The 25,080-nt window shown below is 39.3% G+C and overlaps 1 protein-coding gene across 1 annotated transcript in view; it reads left to right on the top strand.

Annotated features, from left to right (window-relative positions):
* Positions 1-25,080, top strand: part of THSD7A (thrombospondin type 1 domain containing 7A) — a 329,681-nt gene that overhangs the window by 160,316 nt on the left and 144,285 nt on the right. Inside the window, 3 exon segments of the mRNA XM_061554639.1 lie at positions 87-419; positions 16,576-16,839; positions 20,831-21,012. Of these exon segments, the coding sequence (XP_061410623.1) occupies positions 87-419; positions 16,576-16,839; positions 20,831-21,012 (779 nt within the window).

The following is a 25,080-nucleotide window of genomic DNA, read 5'->3' as shown; positions in this document are numbered from 1 at the left end:
ACTGGACATCCGTGATAAAGAGGTTTACAGCTCATCGGATTCCTCCAGCGTAAATTCTGCTTCTGATGATGTCCTCGCATCCACAGGTACCGGCTCAAGGTCGGAGCGTGGAGTGCGTGCCGCCCCATGCCCCAGCCCAGAACCGCGCGTCACACCGACCGCCGCGTGCCCTCGTCGCTGTCCCCGGCGTTGTCGTCTTCGGCGGTGGCGCCTTCGGCCGCACCTCTGCACGCGCGCGGCACGCGCGAGGCCGCTCAGCAGGAGCAGGCCAGCCCGCCTCGCTTGCGGGAGCTGCTCAAGCTGCGCCGGAGCAGAAATCGCGAGCGCAAGCAGGACGTGCGCCTGTGGGACGTGCAGCTGGGATTCCACCGCCGCTCCGTGCTGTGCCTGGGCCGCGACGGCAAGCGTGTCGACCTGCAGTGAGTTACGCTTGCCGTGCCAGTCGAAGGGCATCACTAGTAATGTTAATATTCGTCGTAATAATATACACTTGGTATTCATGCCATTCTGAGAGTGCAGGCTATCACGGAGGTGTTATGTTTCGCAAACATTGTAGTTTTCCATGAGGGGGGCGATGATTGCTACGTATGATTTCGATTGAGTAATAGCAACACCAAATACAAGTTTAGGGGCCCCAAGAGGCTCAACGAGCCCAGGATTTATAAATAAAATAGGGGTGCACAAAATATCAGCTCAATTTCATTTCCTTATGAAAATAACAAAAGCTCATATATCTAATAACACAATTAAATACATTGCGATAATTATTTATCACCCCAATTACATTTACACAATTGTGATATAGTAATATATCTTTTTGCAGAAAATCACGTCTGTATTCAGGTGATGCACCCAACATTCATTTCTGAGTAGGGTCCCAATGGGCTGGCATCACCACTGGATGTAGAACTTCCCTGCTAATTGGAGGTAGTCTCACACACATGCATGCATCTGATGTATTTGCCAAATGTACAATATAATTACACAATACAATTTGGATTTTACATAGCATAGGACAGTCATGAAAATTAGGCAGCAAAAAGGTGAAAGGCCACACCAAAACATTGTTTGGCTGTCACTGACAGTCCATGATTGTGCCACTCACGAAAGAATGCAAGGCATTCATCTAAGTGTGACTTTTGGGATATTGGAATAACTTTGAAAAAGGTTGCACATAATTTTCACACCATATTCTCAGAATTGTTTAGCTGTTATATTGTATGTTATGATTTTGTCATTCGACTTCAACAAAGAGTATTGCACTAAATTACATACTACATACATACTATTTTATATTATATACATTAAGAATGAAATTGAAGTTACGTATAAGTATATTAAATTGTTGCAGCACGTGATTTGGAGATTTGCTATGATCTAAATAATATTGTAGTGTATTAAAAAAGAAATGGTGATGACAATTGCAATTGTATCATATCATATCTCACTTTGTAAGGATAGCCTCATACGCAGCTGGTGCATGTATATGAGTAGTGTTTAGGTGTCTCTAAGCGTGCCCACGTTCATAAAACGTTTTCTAACTGCATATTGATTCATTGACGTGGCTTTTTGGTAGCCTATTTAAGAGCTCCTGGCTTAAAATGTTCTTATAGCCTTGACCTTTAATGGTACTATCGTTTACTTTATTGTTGCATAGCAATGCAACCAGGAGGGTACACAAAGTTTCCCTTGGCTTCATGGTTTTCCATGGGTTGGCACATGTCTGAATGATGCACGATTCCCAGAGTGCTCCAAGTACCCCAAACTTATTTATGGTCCCCTTAATATTTAATGGTAAGCCCATTTTTTGATGGCCCACTAAAATGGCATTCATGCAGTTCGCATGGACATAAATATTAAACAAGTATTAATTCTTATGTGCATTAAAGTCGTTCGACAGACGTGATAGGGGGGAGGGGAAGGAGATACGCTTTCACTCGGCCTTTTCAAAGCGACATCATAATGCAATGTCGGAACATTTGATTGCCAAAATAAAGGCAAAACATGAATATAGAAAGTATTAAACATTTTACATTTGGAAATGAAAATAAAATACAAGACATATTTAAGGAACTTAACAATGAAGGCTGCATTGTTTTGGTCAATGAAATTTAACATACCAATAGGAAGCTTTAGCAGAATTTGTATGTATACTGAAAGCAATTATATAAGGCAAATTATTATCATAATGAATGCCGCATATTTATGAGCTGAAAAAAAGGATAGTTTTCAATCATATTATTTGGGTCTATCGGTAAAGTCACGTAGATAGGTTCAAAGAAAATAACAAAAAATTACGACGTTTTGATCGCAACACAAGCGGTCGTCATCAGGAAAAGGGGGTTAGCTTCTAAAGGCAAACTGTTTATAAAGGTTTAAAATGGGCGTAGCCCAAATGTCAGCAGCATGGGCAGGGCAGCTAATGTTAATGTAAGTGATGGCGCAGTGACCGCGATGGTGGTGGGTTTTACACCAATTAAAGGGCTGCCAGGTAAAAATTTGCATGTTAATGTAAGATCGGTGAGCGGCCTCCACGGCAAGCGCGCTGAGGTGGCTATGTTAATGTGAGAGATTAGCTTGTTAATGTAAGAGATTAGCTTGTTAATGTAAGATCGCAGAGTCCTCCTCTAGGTCGGCGCGCGAAAGGTGGCTGTGTTAGTGTGAGAAATTTAACCTGTTAATGTAAAATTGGAGAGCCGAAAATAACAACTAACATCAGAAGATGGCAGGATGGGAACATCACAGCAGTTATGACTTAAACTGGTTGATAACGTCCTTCCAATTATTGTTAAGATTGTACCCATCTTCTTGGTTGAAATTCCAAGTTTACTACGTTTGTTTTCTCATTCATTTGTACATGATGATGGTTGCTTGAGTTGCAATCCAAACGTTGTATTCCATTATTATTTAATTTCATTTCTTTCTACGGGACTTTACCGAAAGAGCCAAAGAGTACATCACTGTAAGGTTTGAACTTCACTCACCCCAGCCATAAAGCCGTGCAGCTCCTCTGACAACTTGGTCTCTCAGTGCTTATCACAACCATTCTGCCAGCAAATATCAGCACAGATATACAGACAGCAAGGAGGTTTACAAGTTTTATTGCTAATAATAATCTACCCATCAACCAAGACCTCAATAGTGTACCACACTGCACCATTATCGAGTCTCACCCAAATCCGAAAGGACACTCACAAACAGAATGGAACCATTCAGATGTCCATAATAAACAACTTATTTAGGACCCATGAATCACGCCTCCTGTCTTGACATTCATCGCAAACACTGGTGTAAACATCAATTGCATCGGGACATGAACAGGCCGATGCACACATCTCCTTGATAAGTTGAAAATGAAAGACAAGCCACAGTGCGAGTGCGGTCATGAAACCCAAACTATGGACTGTACAGTCAACCACTGTAGTCTGTGCTTGGGGCAATATCAAAACTACATAAACTCTCTCCTCAAGCCTTCTCGTGGCTAACAGACCTCGACATGGCTATTTTAGCTCCTAAAAATATTGCCATGTGCAATAATAGAATTGGAGATCTTAAGCTATCTGTTGAAGTTCAATCATCTTAATGTAAACATCATGATGGGCTCAGTCGAATCGTGGATTTTAACTCACGATGTCCAGAATCACGGTTTACTGCTTTACTACCTGAACTTTAACCCAGTCACGAGAAACAATTTATCTTAAAAATAATGAATCGTTAAGATGAAAATAATGGATATAAAATATGTTCTGTACCAGACACACTGGCTTTAGGTTTATGTTGTACCAAATGAAAGCACTGGCTCTGGTGTTATTGCACGCTCACCCTTGGGGTCAAGAGAGAGAAGCTACATTGCTGGTGGCATATCACTGTTGGGCTATGATGGAGACCCCTGTGTGCTCTGGGTGTGCAGTTGAATGATTGTTTGCACGCTGCTTTATTGGTCAACCAGTGAAAACCCTTTATTGAAACATTAAATTATGCATTGCATCTGAACTTCACATCTAAACTTTGTACTGTACGTGGTTTTTGTGTTATAGACAAAGCTATAAAAAAAGACATGGATTTTTTTTATGGTTGTAATTTCTTGCGCAATATTTTGGAAAGAATGCAATATAAATGTATCAAAAATACACGTAACTAGCAAGCATTATCTGTTATATAATTGTCACCATAATCATAATCCTTGTTCTATGCATTTCTACACGAAGGCTTCCCCGTGCCATTGCTATCCTTCACTGTTCTATGATGCCACAATCCATTTCACTCCCGCGCATGAGCTAATCTTGTTTGTCCACCTCCGCAGTGGTCATCCTCTTGGGTGCATTCATTACTTGGGCTGCCATTCTGTCACCAGTGTCATCCACATGCTATCATTTCTTGAATCGATGTGTTCCATCCGAAAGCACAATATTGGAAAAAATTGGGGGGAAAGAAGAAAACATCTTTATGGAAATAAATGATTTCATAATTTATATATATTTTATGAAGTCCTTGGTTTGTAAGAGTTTGGATGACAATCAGTTTCCACTGAATCAAGTGCCTTTTCCTTGTCAATAAAAGCCAGGCATAATGACATTTGATCTGATCTACCCTGAATGCCATGGGATAACACTTTAAATATATCATCAATATTTTATATATGTAATTTATATGAAGGGACATTGAGGGTACACCAATTATTTTTCAGACTTTACCCAAAATTACAGGTGTGAAGATGTTCAAACGCCAAATAGACATCCATTACGACGTATCACGTCTGCATTAACAACACATACATGTGGTAAAACAATCAAATACATATGCTCTGATCATGTATTATTCTTGAAACTCATTCCTCTACACTAGAAACAGCCTCTTTTATGGCTTTGTCTCACCAGTGCGAGACTAAAAGGTGAACAGTACAGTAATAATGCAAACGTTAAACTATTAATAGCTCAGGTTAAGCAGTTATATCTATGGGACCATGTTTTGCCAGTATCAATAATACAGGTGTTATGATGTTCAAACACTAAATAGCCATCTGCCAAAATGGGTAAAGCTTTTTCTTTTTTCATCATCATTATCATCATACTGGACTGGCAAAAAGGGTCCTATAGATAGTAATTTTTTAGTCAAGGGCCGTCCATAAATGACGTCACGCACCTAGGGGGGGGTCAGACATTTGTGACGATGTGTGACGATGTGTGACGAGGGGGGGGAGGGTTTGAGAAATGTGACGTTACATCAAAATGCGCAACTTAAAATAAATATCGACAATATGTTGTACTTAATTAAATAGACTTTTTAACTAAATGATTTATTTGTTACCAAAATACATTTTAATACATGGGTTATGTTGTATAATAAAAGTGACTCAAAGGAACACATTTAGAGGTCAGGTGGTTTATGAAGTATTTATCCACACCATTGCAGGCAGAATTGTACAAAGAAAAGCACTCAAACCAATCTGCACTTCTGTGTTTCCTCGATCGATGAACGAGACATGCTTTTTTTCAGACTCAAATATTACATGCAACTTCTAATTACATATGTATAAATACACTTGTTTTGGTGATGAAAGTGGGGGTTGCATTGATAAAAGTTGGCTGTACTTTCCACTGAACTGGATTGTTTTCCAGATCAGCTCCATGGGTATAATTTGCCAGCACTTTGAACACACAGTGGGGATGTTGTCTCTTGCTGTTACCAATGGTTGCCGTGCTCTGAGACTTAAATGAAATTAGGTTTTGTTCTTTTTTGTATCTTATTACTAAGTCAATTACCATGTCCCACACTGACACTTCAGACGAATATGGCAAGCTATAAAACGAAACACTCATTATTTTGCCCACGTGCAGGATTGTCGATCTAAGCCAAGATTAATCGACCGTCAATGCAGGATTTAGATATGCCGATAATGACCGGATCTTCTGACGGAAAGCGTCATGGTTCAGTCATTTCCAGTCTCTATATGATATCTGTGTGACAGGTGGGCGACAAATCGATCATTCCACTTTGCACGTCACGAGACTGTGATATGGAATACCCGCGTCTTCGATAACGCCGTGCACAGTTACGACATCGTCGGATGTGAAGATGTGATCCAGCATATTTCCCGAGCGAAATTATTTGCGCCGCTGACGTGCTGGGTCAAACTGTGACTGTCGATAATTTCGGAGAGATCACCGTAGATTTTTTTCTGCAAGAACCAGACAGTCCGGGACAGTTCAGGGTCACTACAGATGATGTAGGGAGCCAAGTAGTGACCCACAGTCTAGCAGAACTGAAAACTTGGACAAGAATTCCGACAGCGGTGAAGGTGGTGGTCGATAGACGATGGCAATCGTAAGCCCCCCCCCCCCCCCGCCCGCATGCTGTTCGTCATTTTCACAAGCAGCAGCTCCAAACACGTGATTGTTGATGAGTCGCTCAGGACTTATCTGGTGAATCGGTGCGATCCCTCCACCATGCGCGCTGGCATTGGCAGGTTTCCTGCGGACGATGTTGATGTACAATAGCGTGCAACCTCGTTCTTTATACGTCCCGTGAGCCGTCACATACCCATGTTTTGGTAATGGCCAATGGCGAGCCCACAATCGTTGGTCAGATCGTGGATCAGCGCTGTCCTGTTGACTAATGGAGCGTGCGTTGACCAATCCAAAGTTGAGGATCCCCGGTCCAGGGTTTGGCTCGATACCCAACATCAGCAAGAGTATGCCGATGAAGGCGCTCTTCCGTGACCATGTGGATGTTAGGGCAGAATAATAACTGACCCAGATCTGCAGCTAAACCATGTCGCGAAGAATGGCAACAAGTGACAAACGATCCAAAACAAGTGAGAAATTCCCGGGTATGCCTCCCCCCGCCATCACCACCATTCTTCAGGCAAGAGAGGGAAGGCATTGCTTGACCAGACCGCCAGGATTTCGATTTAAAGCTTTCGTGACTGCAGGGATTCATCTTCTTGGTTCTTTCGGTAAAGTCACGTAGAAGGGAAGTAATACAATAATTATAAAACATAATAATAAAATATGTTTATTATATAAAACATAATAATAAAATATGTTTTATTTTATTATGTTTTATTTTTATTATTTTATTACTTCCCTTCTACGTGACTTTACCGAAAGAACCAAGAAGACAGACCGCCAGGTTCGCTCAGTGGGAGTCTTGCGAGAGGAGGGCCCAGCCGCAAGCAGCCGGGTGGCAGCAGCAGTGGCAGAAAAGTCGCAGCGTGTAATATAATCGAGCTTGCGAATGTATATTTTCTTTCAGCCAATGCCGATTTGTACAATAAAAAAATGTATGGCTTGAAAAGCAACGATTCATTCACGCAGACGTGTTGCCTGAAATGAAAGCGAGTTTGGAGATTGAGCTCTGCATCTACTGTGAGAGCATATGAAAGTTATTATATTTTTGTTGCATAAAAACTACATTTATTTTCATGTTTTTTTTTTACTCACATTACATTTTAATCAAATCACCAATGGCAGTGACAGGAAGCTAATTAGTGCCCTTTAATGTTTTTTTCATAATTTGGTGAACAAGTAACAAACTGACTGATGCATTTGGATTTCCATTTTGTCTGCGACAGTAGTATTAAGTATTTATAAAAGTTGATCCTGTGAGTCACATCTCAGCAAAACAAAGCTACTAAACTTTGATTTTATTACATGAGAAGATACCTGCACACTTTTCTCGAGATTGAGATTCAATAAATTAAATAAATAACCCATAGATAGCGCATTTTGTTCGCTAACTGTGTAAATTCCCTCTTCATTAGCCATTGCACGTGAAGGTATGCAACTGACCAAGGTTTCTCAGGGGCAAGCCACAGGATTATTATTCAACCTTGATTCTACTGACTCTGCCACGGTTCATTAATTAGCATATCGATGTGACATTACTTACTTGGTTTAATACATTTTTTTCTTGTAAATATTACATTTTAATTTCATGACAACTGTGGAGATATTCCTGTCTCAATTGATATATTTTTTTCCTTTAAGAACATGTGATTATTCACTATATATGAATGCATGTCTTCTATCAATATTTTACATCGTGATGTACCGATGAAATTCAAATATAACCAATATATTAGTTCACCAAATGTATGGTATTCATGAAGTATTTACTTCTCATACATTAAAAGAGCTGATATACACGGTTAAAATGTTTTTTTTCCTATTTAAATATGGCCAATTATGGTATTCTGCAAAAGTATTGCATAGGTTTCCTATCTCCTGAGCAGTTTTTTTAGATCATGAATTCCCCCTAAAATACAGAATACATACATGACCAATGTGCTTGTTATTTTGCTTGCCTTTTCTCTGTGCCTCTCTTCCAGCAGCATGATTAAACTCGGCCATGTGTTATTTGATAGCGAATCCATTAATTCTGTCCCTGGCAGTAACATTAGATGTGGGACATTTAACGTGGGGTTGGGTGAGGACACCTGCTGGGTTTGGAGGTAAGGCTCGCAGCACATGGTGTTGTTGGGTGAAGTACACACACCCTTGCAGTCTGCATGTGGGCGTGCGACACTGCGCTGATGACTTGCATCCTCACACTCCAGTTGACAGCATCAATAGGCAGCTGCAGTGGCTTCTGTTGTTCGGGAAAGCATACATTCATTTTAAAGAAGATTAAGAAAAAGTTGTCTGTGTGTCAGTGTATGTGCATCAGAAAATATCTAAAGGCTGTTCAGTATATTACATGTATAGTTACATTATTTATTTACACAATTTCATATCTTTAAATGCAGATCTCGTGAATGTGTAAAACTTGCACTGTACTTCATAATTGTACAAAATGAGATACTATTTAAATAGTCTGAGCTTGTCAGAACTTTCATGCTTGACAGATTTTTTTTATTGGTGATGGCTTGCAAGATAAAAATGTAGAAAAAATAACAAGTTGTTGTAAGAAGTCTTCATTTGTTCTTGGTATATGTACTCAATCAATTCCAGGAAAACAGTGGCATATAAAAAGGGACATTTTGTAGACATTTTGCATGAATTCTATTTTTTGAAATTCTTACATGAAGGGTAAGTCGTCTCGCTCATTTTATACTACAAGGCAGTCCAGTTTTTACCCTGGAAAAAAAGTTCCATACCTGGAATATTCTTAAATGTGAATGGAATGATTGCCTAGAACAGACAGTATAATATTATCAGGATTGTTGATTTCTGTTTTCCAAATGTAATGTTTCCCATGTACCAATAGCATGCATTGGGATGTTGTCACATGCTCAATAGGAAATGTCTATAATCCCTGACATTTTTCTCTACACCACACTCACTACATTGACAGACAACCATTATGTTCTCGTTATACATCAGCGTGGCCATCACTACCTTGCACGTATCTTGCTTTTTTCGTTCACGTCCCTCCAGTATATATTATTTGCTTGACAAAATAAGCTCTGATTGTCTGACGTATGGTGTTTATGGAGTTTGTTGAGATCTTGATTGTTATGTATAGGCTTTCTTACAACCCATATGTATTAGGTTTGCAATTAGGGTGTTACAATAAACCCATTAGCCCCGCATCTCTGATTCGTGTGGTTGACTATATACGGTGTGAAAGAAGTTCAACATGTACGAAAAAAAAATTCAGCATGGAAAAAACTGTAATTGAATGAGCAGCTATTTTGATTCACACACATGTCCAAAGATAAGTATTATTAACTACGTAGAATAATTTTTTCATCAGCGAATTAAACTATCATTACCTACCCTTGGCTGTAAGGTCGAATGCAGATTTTAATGTAGTCCTATAGCTCACAGAGATGGGATGCAATTCATGTACTCTGCAGCTGAAAAATATGTAGACTTGTTTTGCTTTTGCCATGAACCTGTCTGCTATAAATTAACTCTGCAATTAACAACTTTCGGATCTGGAATAGCTGTTACATCATGAAATATAATTACACAAAAAAACACGTGATCAATGGAACAATTTAAACATGCTATACTTCTGCAACATTATTCTGAGAGCACCTGTTTTAAAAATAACAGTGGAATTTATGTATTTATTTCCACCCTTAAATCCGTTCGTCATTTGTCCTGCCAAACAGCTTGGAGGGTTTTTTTTTGTGTTTGTGTGAGAGAAAATGAAGCAATGCTGGTGATGCGGTCAGCATGCCGCATGATGGACTTGCCTTTAAATGAATACCTGGTGTTGAGTGTAACCATCAGGAGAAAATAAGCCTAATTGTGGTGCTTGCATCAACCACTTTTCTATGCATATCTGTCAACCCATACGGTTTACCCGTATTTTTATCCAGGGAAATTCAGTTTTCAGTTTCCATACGACGTACAGCCTTTACAATATGGGCAAAAACATGTTTGTGTGTATTTGTTTGTGTTTCTCGCTTGTGATGGGACTTTATAGGATGAACGTTGAGATGTATAAGGGCACGGGGTGACCAATAAGGTCTGCATTGGTCTGTAATAAGGTAGGGCACTGATAAGGTGATGACAGGTATGTGACTGACGTGCCAAGCGGATGGTCTTTAAGGCTGCATTAATGATTGCCTTTGCACAACTTGCAATACTATGCAGAACAATCAGTTGCTTTTTTTTATAGCACCTGAAACACGGTATGTCAGAAATAGACGTATAAAATAAATGTGAAAAATCGTAATTTGAAAGTTTGCTGAATGTTTAAATGTAGCGGCTTGTCCTTTGGAACCGGTGGATGCTGATCCCTCTAGTGGAAAAATACATTGGGAAAAATGTTAACAATTCTCACCGACACACTTAAAGTTTTAAAGCTGCACATTAACTAACATTTTTACACCAGATAGATCGCAATCTACCAAAAGTTGCTCTTAACAAAACAAAAGTGCTTGTGCCCCTGGTAAACCAAGTGTGAGAGATTGCGTGCGAGTTTGCTGCTGCCGAGGCTGGCCCACGCTTACCTGCACGCTGTGAAGTGATTAGGCTGTGGTTTTAAATTAATACAGCAAGTAGGAACGTGCCGAGCGTGCACTTTCTCAGTCACTAAACTTGAAACGATGTCAGGGGCATGCGGGCCCTCGTCTCCGCGAGGCGCATGCGGATGACCTGGGGTCTTCGATTCGAACCGATGAAGCCTAACGTGAGGTTAGGCCTTCATGGGTTAGAATTTAGTACATTCCATTCTTAATGCTTTAACGTGTTAGAAAACAGGCACCCCGGTGCTATACATTGATAGGCCAAGAGTGCTGAATGTACAGTGCAGTAATGTATTATTTACACAAATCAATGTTTATAAATACTTTCTTACCTTGTCTGAGCTTCCATGCCCAACCAAAAATATATATATATATACTGTGAAACCACCAGCCGTCAGTGTGTGTAGATCAATCACTCAATCGTTCCATAGCGTTTCAATTCATCAAAATAAATATTGCCCTTGATGGGGTAAATTTAAACAGCCTGTCACATGCAAGTCTCAGTGATGACTTGGTTTTCCTGAGTCAATCAGATTCCATATCAAAATAACATTAGTAGGTTTACAATTAAGTGGTCGTGCGTAAGCATGAATATGCGAATGTGATTGTTGTTTGGATTGGTGTACAAACGCCTAGATTTCAAGATCGTAATTGTCAGCCATGATCAATCTGCTGCTAGACGAAGGCATCTCTTGGTCGCATGACACAAGAATGAATCTACTGTCTCTGAGGTGGACATACCCTCAGTTGCATTTCCTCCTTTGGCTGTTTATTCGTTGTTGGTCTTGACCAGCAACCATCATCCTTTCGATGAATGTGTCCTGCCTTAACCAATGAATACAGCGCTGTATATCTCAGCATTCTATAACAGAGCCTCCACGACCATTTCACTCCGACCGTGTTTTGTAGTGTTTGTTGTTTTAACCTTCTGACCCACTCATATTGGACATCTGTGAAAAAGAGCTTCATTGCTCATCGGATTTCCCCAGGATAAATACTAATTCGGATTCTGATGACATTAACACGTGATGTGTGTTCCGAGCATTGTAACACCAGTTTAATGGGAGATATTTCTAGTTTCTTTTTTATATATGGATAAACTGTGCAAGACAGTCTTTTGCACAAATACGACACGTTTTGGGATGTTTATAATAAATTCATAACAGTTATTGCCTCACAGATGTTGCCACATATTACAGTGGTAATACCACTTACAATAGTAGTGCTGCTATGTTATGATGAAGACCCTTCTCTGATAGCTGTAATCCAAGGCAATTAAAACGTGATTAAATGAAGGAATTAGAATTGAAAACACATGTGACCTTTGAGTGAATATTTTTTCAAATTGTTTTAGTTACATTTTGCAAGCAAAGTCTCAGGAAGACCAATTTTGAGATGATAAATTTGTTACTTTTTGTATATTTTTGGTAAATTTTTTGAGAGTGAAATTAATATTGAGAGTTCATATATATAAATACTATTTGGTTTCATCAAGCTGGATGCATGTACATTGTTAATACTGTGCAATCCTCACTCTTCCCTTGTTCCATTTAACACATCTCTCATGAAATATGGGCTGCGAGTTTCCATTGACATGGGATAAAATGAGGCAATTCTACGGACTATTTTCACATAAAACCAGCCCCATTATGCATTTTGCAATATATATGCGCAAAATGCACCCATTTCACCAATGCTCATCCTGGGCAGCCAGAACCCCCCAGCCGAGTGCACAGTTAGCAGGTGATATGGTGGAGAAAACAAATAGATAGAAGGGGATTTGGGAGTAGGGCGATCAATGCTGCAACTATTAATCTGGCGACCTGAGCTCGATTTCTGGCTGTGCCACATGAGCTGTGTGTGTATTGTGTGATTTAGATGGAACCTGAATGGTTGGATATGTCAGTGGTTTGGGGCTAACACAGCCCCATTTTCTCTTGGAACTTCCGTGGCTGCTGTTTGGCTGTGAGATCTTTTGCAGAACGGGTCTCCACTTCATCAGAATGGGAAATCAAGCCATGCACTGACATTAATTCACTGCAATCGATTTAATGGACTTTCCGGAAAATACTGGAATTCCACAAAAATGTGCAAAACAAAATTTTACGTACATTGGGTGTTATATCTTTATGTTATAAATAATTGCAAAACATTTTGCTTGTTGTATGGTATTCATATATTTTACTCATCAATTTACAAAAACATCAATAACTGTTTAAGCTAGGCATTTTATATTACATAACTGCATTTAAACGAAGGCGCTTTTGTTATACATCTGTTCATCTTCAAGAAAGTACATTTATGCGAGCAGAACCTTTTATGCACACCACATACTCAAATCAGTATGTAGTGTGCTTTCGGGCATAGACAATATGCATTACAGATATTGTGCAAAAAAAGTAGCATACGAAGTGTATCATGTCTCAAGTACACTTTTTATTTCAGTACACACTATCGATTGCTGGCTGTGCATTATAAACAATTCTTTTCTTCATTTTCAAACTCAATGGGAAGGCATTTTGCCTCGAGCCAAACTGAAGCACTCAAATAAAACTAAATGTCAAGACTACAACTTTTAAGAGAAAGAAAGTCATAAAAATTGTTCTGATGTGCAAGAACATTTTGCCACTTTTCATATTAACTCTGGTTTCACCGTGTAAAGTATTTAGTTTTTGAAACGTACATTATATTTCTTTAATATATTTGAGCTGCGCATCTAACATACACAGATCCAAATTTGAGGTGAATGCCATCATGTGTCCTGCAAAAGTAGATGTTATAATTCAGAGCAGTGTTTATTTATGACTGGCATGAACTGTGAACCTTTTCAGCTTAATGTTTAAGTTTTTCGTTTTTAAATATTTTTAGTTCCCCCCTTGAAGTATGTATATGCTCAGTGTTTAGGAAATGAAGTTAGAGGAGTTGGCATATGATAATGATCATATGGAAAACATATATTTTTTTGAAGTTTATTGATAGTCAAATTGTTTGTTTAGGACGAAAATCTGGCTTTAGTGTTTTAATGACAAACGTTGAATTTCAGGGCATAAAATAAATAACTTTTGCTCTTCATTGAGACACGCTTTACAAATGCCAGTGTTGTGTCCCTCCAGTGTGCTTGATGTTCAACCATGAGATGCCATACACTGTTGGTTAAAGGTCACTGCATCGCACGCTTTGAGATGCGCTTCTGCGGCCGTCTGGAATGCTGTTCCTTCCGATATTTGGAAGCCACTTTCAAATATAGGTTGAAAACTCATTTCGTTCAAACTGATTTTTGTGTTTAGTTTGTTGTCCTTCCCCCGCATCTCCAAATAGCACGGTTGGCTACGTACGGTGTGACAGAAGATCAAAATACAATACATATATATTTTTGACAGATATAAATATTCTCCCCTGCCATTGCCAGTGAACCCATTTTTTCGTGTTACTTTTGTGGCTATGGAATGTAAAAAAGCAGCTAAATGTGTTTCACTTCCCCTTTGTCCGCCACTTGTATGATTCTTCAGGTTAATGGCCTTGGGTGTGGTTTGCAGATAAATGATGCTCATAACTGCTCGGAGAGCTTTCCTGCGTCACTTTTATGGGACCATAATGCCCTGCGTGCTTAATCATCGCGCACATAAATTTAGCATGTGCATGAACAGTTTGAACAACATTTCTGCCTTGAGGCTTAAGTTCAAATGTAGGTTTGAAGGTACCAAATTATTGCATATCATGCTATATTTCAGATCCTTTGTTTATCCTGCCCAATTTTGTAATATATTGACAGAGTGACAAAATGGTAAGAGTTGTCATGTCCTTGTGAAAAGCACATATAGTAATAACATTTATGTTTTCTGGTAACTGTGAATCCCTCTCAAGCTGTTACCTGGGAAAGGACACTAAACGTCCATTATGTATGACCTCAAATGTTCGCACGGCTTGTGCATTTGTGTCTGGAGTTTACCCACTTTGTTCATGATCCCCTAGCTGAAAAAAGCAGTTTTTTTTCTCATACACCTCACACTTATTCTGTTAACTTAATTCAATAGCATCAACATAATATTGAAGAATATAGAAAAACAGCAACGGGATAAATTAGCCTTTGTTTTAGAATGCAGTTTTTTTTTAATCTTGCACATACACTTTGATGTTATCATTTAACCATGGTGGTTTGTGAGTTTTATAGTTCAATAATATTATTATTCATACATTTATTAATAAATGAAAGAATGCACAGCTCCATTATCAGTACACAGTGAGATGAACGCTTCTCCATGTTGATTGGGAGGCTTTTGACAATGCGTCACCACAATGGTCATTGTAGGTTGGTGAAGTGGGGGTCACAAACATCACTCCCCACTGATTGTTAGCCATGGACAGGAATCAAACTTGAATCGCAACAGTTCAACGTTCACCACACTAACCACTGCGCTCGACATGTATATTATAATTGTATTTATTACATTTATGATTGATACATTTAAATGTCATCTAAGAATGCGTCTTGTTGTGATAATTATGACATCAAAAATGTTACGTGGTCTTAGATTTGTTACGAGTATAAACTGATGTTTTGTCCATTTTATCGACGGTAACTAATCCCACACCAAACTCCCTGCACTATGGTTAATGTGCTCATTTGTGTACCCATAGAGAATAGTTGACATTTAACCATTTTACGAACTGGATTATTTTAAAATTAAAGTAGTGTCCATATTAAATTCCCTTTTGGGCAGCGTGTTAAAGTAATAATGGTGCGAGGCAAAACTTTTAATACTAAAATTATTCTGGTGTGAGTTTTGCTACAGATTATAACTCCTTGTGAGAAAATAAAGTAGGACACTGCATTCAATACAGATGTGTGGCATAACTGTATTTGAACATTGTGGGTTAAATTGTTAAGCTCCTGTCAGGAGTTATTTCTACTCTGTCGTTTTCCTTCTCCCAAGTAGCACTCTTGGGAATAATTTAATGTGACGTTTTACTGACATAAATTGTCCCACGTGTAGGAGAAATATATGTGTGGGTTTATTAATACTTTAAAACCCCACTGGGTTTAAGGGTATGGTCACCAACGCTGGCTCAGATAGATAATTTACAATTGCACAGCATAGCATAACAGATTGTTCAAGTTTAAATGAAAAAAAATATTGAATTAGATTGATTCAAGATATTAAGGTCTGTTTTGGGGGTATGTGTGCTAGAGAAGATTGTGTTTTAGAAATGAAAGTTTCGCATCAAAGGAGGAGGTGATTGAGAGTATTGTTAAGAGTATAATTGAATGGCTGTGGAGTTAAATTCTTGAATTAGAAATCAGCCATTTTCTCATAAATGTACAGTATTATCTTCGTATAAATGTTACCATTTGTGAGAAAGAATTATATAAACACGAGCCTCATATTTTACATTTTGTGACGGGGCATTGTTACGCAGTATACAATAACCACAGACTTAAATAAACAAGAAGGATATAATTATTTTAGAATCAATCCTTGGAGTCATGTACAAGTAACTACCAAGCAATTACTTTTAATTTCTCTAATTTAACCCAGCGACCATTTGCTTAATGGAAAGGGGACTAGTGTTGATTGTTTTCTGTTGTTTTTTCCCCTCTCTCTCTCTCTCTACACCCAATTGTGCCCCCCTTCCTGCTCATCGGTGGTTGCCAGGTTCTGTGGGGACCCTGGCGGGCAGCCCGAATCCCTGGAGCCGTGCGTGCTGGCGCGGGCCTGCGAGGTGGGCGAGTGGTCAGCGTGGGGCCCATGCTCTCGCTCGTGCCGCTCCGAGGAGCCTGGCGCCACGGGTGGGGCCGGCTTCCGATCGCGCACACGGCCCATGGTGCAGGTAGCCCTGGGGGGCGGGAGGGACTGCCCGCCACTTGAGGAAGAGGAGCCCTGCAGCGCCAGTGATCGGGAGCTGCCACCTTGCCCACGGTATATGTGTTGCACATTATTTATTTATGCATTAATTCGATCTAGCCAGGCAGCAACTGTGGCAGAAAGTTTGGGTTACGAGCAGGCAATCAAGGGGTTTAATTCAGCTCCAATCCGGTGGCATCGTCACTTTGGAGTCAATAAGTTCAACCTCATTTGTGGGAGGGGAGCATTGATTGTCCTTTGGTGTGACTGGTCTATGCCATAGAATCTTGAATTTGCATTACTGTTTTAGGATAACCAACAGAAATTAGAACTGATGAGTGATAATTTCTGACCAAAGTTACTTTGCTTTTTTTTTACAATTCACAACTGATCATCGTTATTTTCCCATATTTTTCCTGTGATTTGTCAAATAAAAGCGAAGTGGTTGTGTTTCGCGGTGACAGGAGCCAAACTGCTGTTTCAAAGCTAACTAACACCTCCATTTACCACCCATGAAATTGGTTGGGAAGAACACTATTCACACAACGCTGCAGCCAGTTATTAAATGGCCAGCAGGGACTGCTTGGTAAAATGATTTGAGCCACTGTGTGCGCATACAATTACAGAGAGAATTTGTATTCTACACACAAAGTCACAGCATTTCAAATCTACCTCAGCAGTATCACAGAAAACTGTTTTTTGTCATGTAAAATGGATTTGTTAAAAAATACATGGCCAGATTTGTGTTGAAGATTATATATGTTACTTATTTTCACTTTACGTTTGCTTAACTGGGATTAATGTATAATGAAGTTTAATTACAAACTGTGGACTGCATAGACTCGTTAACAAAATAATATACGATTTTCTATGGTGGGTGCATTGTATTTAATGACATTAACAGTAGCGCAGAGAAGCCTTTAAAAACAGTATCTTGAATTTAAAGAAGTGATTTTCAATCATTATATTTTATAATAGCTTTAATAATTTCAAAGTGCATGTTAATTCCATTAATAGATGAAATTATTCTATCAATATAACACGTAACAAAAAACAAGTCTCAGGAATAAGGATTTTCGAACTTCAGTTAATTACCAAAAATTTATATATATATAAAGCATCTGTTGTATTTATTGTTCATTATAATTTCCCCAGTAGCTATATCGTGTAAATAGGCTTGGCTATTTATTTAACACATATTTATGTTATCTTGCTCACGGTACCATTCTGGATGATTAATGATGCAATTTGACATCTTATTTAAAGATATGTGTTTTTTTTACAAGAATTATTTTACTGCAAAAAAAACCCCAGGGGAATGGTACAGCGTACGGTCAGATGGGGTTGGGTGAGGGAACACGAGGGGAAGGTAAAGTGTCACGGAGTAACACCAAGAAGCGAGTTAGTGCCTTGCACACAGGGGGTGGTAAGTTCTAAGTAGAAGAGACACAGTGGATGGGGTGATGCTTTGAGGAGCGCTGTGGGGGAGGCACCCAAGAAGGTGTGCATTTTTCGATTTAAAGCTTTCGTGACTGCAGGGATTCATCTCTTTGGTTCTTTCGGTAAAGTCACGTAGAAGGGAAATAATAAAATAATAAAAATAAAACATCATAAAATAATTATCACGACGTTTCAGCCACAACGCTGTCTCCCCGACAGACCTGGTCTTCACCTGAGGAAGGCTGAGAATTATTTTATTATGTTTTATTTTTATTATTTTATTATTTCCCTTCTACGTGACTTTACCGAAAGAACCAAGAAGAAGGTGTGCATTATGGAGGTTGGGTGACTTGTGGGGTTGTGGCATTCGGCGAGTGTGCGTGTTGATTGAGTGAGGGTACGTCTGCTGGGGCAGGCAGAGGTGGCATGTGTAGTGGGCGAGTGTGCGTGTTGATTGAGTGAGGGTACGTCTGCTGGGGCAGGCAGAGGTGGCATGTGTAGTGGGCGAGTGTGCATGTTGATTGAGTGAGGGTACGTCTGCTGGGGCAGGCAGAGGTGACATGTGTAGTGGGCGAGTGTGCGTGTTGATTGATTCAAGGTACGTCTGGTGGGGTGGCCAGAGGTGGCACGTGTAGTGGGCGAGTGTGGGTGTGTGGATGCCTCGCGCCACATACGAAGCTGAATGGGAATACAGTAACAAAGCGAACGCAGTGGGAAGATCGTGGATAAGCACGGGAAGCAGGGTGGGGGCAGCACTTAAACTAAGACCATTAGTCCTATATCCCTGCCAGAGCAGTGTAGAGATTACATTTTTGAAAACAGGATATTGAAAATTACATCAATCATCGAATGTTCGGCCTATTTTGAAGCCTCTTTTTTCATACTAAACCTCTAATGTAACAATACTATCTGGTTATCAGATTTAGATGTTTTACTATTGATCACGTATACATCAATAATTAAATGGAAACATTTCGCATTGGATATTATAAAATTAATGTTTTTGAAAATATATTTCTGCTACAATGTCAATGAAAATGAAAAAAAGAGAAAACTGTTGTCAGGCACATTGGCGTAAACTAACACTGACAAAATCAAAGGTCACATTTAATTTTGGCGGATTTACATTTCTGCAGGCCGTTGTGGAACATTTGCACTGAGCCAAAAGTATTGTCCTGTTGATAGTGTTCACTGTACTGTAGAGATGAACACATCACATTTTGGCTGAGGAACAATGTGAGATGTCATTATGTTATTGTGAATCCGATATGGTTGGAGGAAAGTAATGCAATGCATTCTACCCACGCATTTCCCATGCGATTTTTCTTGGCACCAAAAAATTACAAAGTCGATTTACTGCTGTTGCTGAGTGTATGAATTACATTTGGAATGATACAGTGTTGTTATAAAAAAACAAAACTGATAAGGCTACAAAGACCTTCACTAAATGTCTTTTGGCTTTAACTCCATCAGTCTACAATAGTCTGAGAAACTCTAAACTCTAGAGTGCTTTAAGATTATTTGATATATAAATAATGTGTCTCCAATAATTAGGTCTGCCAGCACTTGATCTATTGCAGAGGACTTACAATAAAATAGATCAAAATAAAGTATGTACGGTATATATGTACATATATATAATTGATAATGTTGGATGGAAAAAAAGAGATGACCAATATATAATACTCTCAAAATTATACGGTCTTGAAATATTTTTTCCTAAAATACCAGTTTTAATAAATGCTATATATCCATGCCATTGACTCAAGTGCTCAAAAGCCTTCAGTGGGACAGTTTAATACCATTGTATTGTCAAATGCACTGGTGTAATATTTCTGTGCATGAATAATATTTTTTAAACCATGGTGCAAAGCGTATATTGCATTAATCAGATGCCTGAGCAAATATACAGTACCATAGACATTACAATACTTAAATAAACTGTGCACTCAACCAGTGGAATTCATGAAATGGAATTGAATGAAACAAACAAAACAAATCAACAATGTATAGAAAACGCAGAATAAAATAGTTATTACACAGTTTTGAGCAGACTACACAAAAGCGGCAGCAGTAAACATGGAAATTCAAAGTGTCCCCATGCTCAAACGGAGTGGTGCTCACCTCCAATAAGGGCTCTGAAGCCTGTCGGAGAAATTCCACATATTTGTGGTGGGGGCCCATATCTCCATAGGACTACTGCTTTGACCAATAGAGGGACGATCGGCTGAGTCTACTTCAACATTGTCAGGGTTCATAATAATTTTAGGTAGAGAATGCCACCGTACAGGAAGACAGCAAAAGCCAGGGCGACGTGAGTAGAAGGTAACAGAGGCAGAGGATAATTGAGAAAAAGGTGAACTGGTGGATTTGAAGCAGTGTGTGGGGGGGGGGGGGGGCACTAGAACAGGAAGGAGTGACATGGAAACATCAGCAACAAATTACACCACATGGCACCAAATGTGCGCTTTGCAAATGTTTCGGGCACATTTCAGCTATGCTGGTTTCAGTGACAGGACCAAGGACCAATGGCACACCATTGCACACCGATATGCCGATCTCCTTGGCCTCGTGCCCCCCACTCCACCACGCACGTCATTGCCCTGCTTCGTGCGATGGCGCGCAGGTATCGTTGGAGGGGCGCCGAGTGGGCCGAATGCCGAGTGGACGCACTGCTCAGTCAGCAGGACCGCCGACGTGGGAACCAGACTGCGTGGTGCGGTGGGGGGATTCAGACGCGGGACCTTTATTGCATCCTCGACGATGAGAACATATTCTCCTACCTGAAGAGCTTGCGAGAACGCGGAGGTAATTTAGTAGGAGCTGCCGGAAACACCCCGAGGGGCAGCCTGCTCGGAATATAATCTATACGGTATATTCATTTGGATAAATAGCTTTGCATTGAGGTGCATGATTGTATCGTGCTGTCATTAACCTAGAAGCCACACTCATCTAAGAGTTACCCCAGTATGCGCATATTAAAATGAGATACCCTATCTGCTGAGGCAGAATGTCGATTTTGAGCAGCTCACTGGCAACTTCTGGAATGTGAATACCTTATCTAAAGTTTTCAGTCGCACACTTTAACTTATTTATGCACTGATACGTGAGTGTAATAAGCTCAACTTGTAACCTGTATCAAGAATTTAGGAGGTAATTTTGATGACGAATGCAGTTGGCACTCAATTTTAGATCTTGAAATTTATTTTTGAGGGAATAATAAGCATTTTGTCCAATATCACATTATGCAAAACAAGCCTTTGGTGTGCTGAAATTTTGACTGCTATAATCATTCTAGTTATACATTTTCACGGTGGTTTTTTTTGCAACATGGTTACATTATATATATTTTAAAAAATGAAATCACTTTTCACAGCCATATTTTTTTCACGTTAATGTGCCATTTTATTGAGGGACAACTTGTGTGTTTTCTTGGTGCGGTTTGGGACTGCTTCTTATTGTTTCTGCTGCCTTGCCAAATCTTGAAAAATTGCACTTATATAATGAATGCATTCATTATTTATGTATATGTAGTGACTTATTCTTGGTTCTTTCGGTAAAGTCACGTAGAAGGGAAATAATAAAATAATAAAAATAAAATCTAATTCTCACGACGTTTCGGCCACAATGCAAGCAGCCGTCCTCAGGTGAAGAACAGGGCTGTTGGAAAGACAGCATCCCAATGAATACTGCTAAGCTTGGCAGCGTATTTTTAAGCTGGGTCCGACAGCCCTGTTCTTCACCTGAGGACGGCTGCTTGCGTTGTGGCCGAAACGTCGTGAGAATTTTATCTTATAATGTGTAATTTTTATTATTTTATTATTTCCTTCTACATGAGTTTACCGAAAGAACCAAGAATATGAATCCATGCAGTCACGAAAGCTTTACATCGAAATGTAGTGACTTGTTTACCATTTTCTCTATTTTTCACTCCTGTCGTTTTTTTTACTTTATTGTTTGCTGTTGTAACTTGCTGGCCCGCCCATACTGGACATCTGTGAAAAAGAGCTTCATAGCTCATCGGATTCCTCCTTTTGCAGTCTAAATACAGGTAGTCCCCGACTTACGATGGTCCGACTTACGATATTTCGATCTTACGATGGCGATAGCGATATGACAAATTGTAAAATATTTTACATTTCGCGCGGCAGGCAAACGCAGCAGCGTACGAGGTACGATACTGTACGTTGGGACGCTGCCGGGATGTACTGTACGCATATAGTTTATACAGTACGGTACTGTAAATTGCTCTGTTTTGCTAAATTATCACCATTCTTTAAGACTCCTGGGTAGGCGAGGCCATTTTCGACTTACGATATTTTCGACTTACTATGGGGTCGTCGTAACGCATCTCCATCGTAACTCGGGGACTACCTGTATAGATGCTGATTCTGACATGAAAAAGGTGGCTATAATATGTGGCCACACATATAACCCATTCTTCGCTGAGCCTCTTCAACATCAATGTTCCCTTAAATATATCGAAATAACATTGGAATAGATCACTCAAACGCTCCAGCTATTCTAGCACGTGAGGAATGAGCTTTCTGGTTGACTGCTGCCATATATCCAAATTAGCAGCACAAGGTTAAACTGACATGTGCTGGATTTGGCCAGTTTAATTTAACTGCTATTGGTCAAAGGTTATTTGTCTGTGTGAAAAATATTTATCTAGGGATATTCTGGGTCTCTTGGGTTAAGTCCCACTGGCCCAGCAGTGCTTTAAAACATCGACTTTTTCTGATGCAAGTAAGCAAAAGATAAATGTAAGGCATTTAGCTAGTTTGTGGCAAGAGTCGAATGCACAGTATTGATTTTTCCTTCACCTCTGTCAGCAACGAGGGGTGACTGTTAAAGAGTGCACAGGCAGAAATCGCAGGCCTTGCATGCATTTGCTTCTGCCAAAATCTAACATCACTCTACATTTCTTTCCAGTCATCTAAAGTGTCTCTGCATATTTCCACATATACATATTAATGTACACTTCAGAAATCCAACATGAATGTGCGTAAATGTGTAATGCATTAATATGTAATCCACCTCCGATTAGCATGGTTGGCTACGTACGGTGCGAAAGAACTTCAATATACATACATTACAGTGAGTATTGTAGTTGATAAAAAAAAATACAACTCCTGCATATGACTATGGCAAAATTTTATTCTTTTGCACATATTTGCCATTCATACAGTCCTTAAATATTGACCATGTTCAAGTCCTGCATCTCACATATACTGTACTGTAATTGAAATCTGCCCCTGATGTACTCTGCCTTTCAAATGCCCTTTGTCGATACTACTGAGGGTCTGTATGCCAAACTGTGGCCTGACATATTGTACATCAGATGGAATTCTAATGCCCATACAAAGTATAACACAAAGCCATGTTTCATAACAAAATCCAAAAATATTCCCTTTGCATAGTACAATTGCTGTAGGCAAGCACCTATTAACTGGCACATCAGCTCATACACACACTCTGGTATGAACATTTTGATCTAATTTCTGAGAAAATTCTCCAAGAATATTTAGAGATGGCTATGGGTACAAAGAGCAATAGATTAAATCAAGTTCCCTCTATGTACATGTCAGGATATGTACCTAAGTTTCCAAGTGTATACAAGTGAAGAATGTATCGTTTTATTCCACCTTGATCATTGTTCATAGACATCATCACCATCATCAGCCATGATCTATCCACTACTCGATGAAGGCCTCCCTAAATATCACTATCTCTCGCAGTCGTGCAATGTGACCATCCACTTATCACCCACATAGGAGCTGAGTTGTTCTTGTTATTTGTTATGCCCAATTTTTTTTTTATATATACCATCATTAATACCCATGGTTGATAGTACAATTTGAGTATTTCACAAGCACAGTAAAAAAAAACTAAGGGCGTAACTGGTGAATAAAATGAAGAATATTCTATCTTATAATAATCAAAGTTAGATTTTAACATATTGAGAATACATCGGACATTGCGAAATTATTATACTATAACGAACATAAGACATAATGTCTGGTCAAGATGGCAGCACTAACTCACAAACTTATTCAGTTTAACACGTAGGTTTTCGCGACAGCGTAAGATTAAAAGAACACCAAATAAATATTAAAGATTCTCAAACAGAACTGTCGGCAGTTGCAGAACATGCTTGCCAACAAGGACACTCAATTGATTTTGATAACGTTGACGTGTTGTGTAAAACTAATTATGACTGGCCAAGACTAATTCGAGAATCCATTGAAACTGAGAGAAATATAAATGATTTTAACCGCTCTGACAGCTACAGGCTTAGTGCGGCCTGGAAGCGTATTATTAAGTAATACATCTTACACTTTTAATTCCTGATAGAGGAAACACATACTAATTAACTAATTACTAACCTATTATATAATTATAATACCCCCTCTCCTCTGCCTTTGATCTCTGCACCTCATTGGGTTCAGGTGATGACGTCATCTTGCTCTATTTAAAACCGGAAGCAGGTAGATTGCTTCACTTTTCTGGCAAATCGCCCGATGATGCCAGATGTAATTACCAGCGAAACGTTGTATTCAAATTGTAAATGTTGTGGATTTACTCTCCAACACACCGGTGGGCTGAAGTAGTAACTATTTAGCATTTTGTTTACGTGACAAATCCCTTACTAATTGGCTGTGTCGGGTGGTGGAGGGTTACGACACATTTATACTTACGCGATCTAACCCAAAAACCTTTATTATGAATCACAAACTTATAATGTAGAGGACAGTATATACTCTGAATCACATTTTTCTCCTGTGCTGAAATGACTACATCGTTATCACAAATGTTGCTCGTGTGCATCTGAATCAATATTTTACAGTGAAATATTTGATAGTTTCCATCCGA

Source organism: Lethenteron reissneri, chromosome 20 (assembly GCF_015708825.2).
Source record: "Lethenteron reissneri isolate LAM-NWPU_2019-01 chromosome 20, ASM1570882v1, whole genome shotgun sequence".
NCBI classification, from domain to species: domain Eukaryota; kingdom Metazoa; phylum Chordata; class Hyperoartia; order Petromyzontiformes; family Petromyzontidae; genus Lethenteron; species Lethenteron reissneri.
The sequence above is the reverse complement of the archived record's forward strand: the minus strand, read 5'-3'. Positions and strand labels throughout refer to the sequence as shown.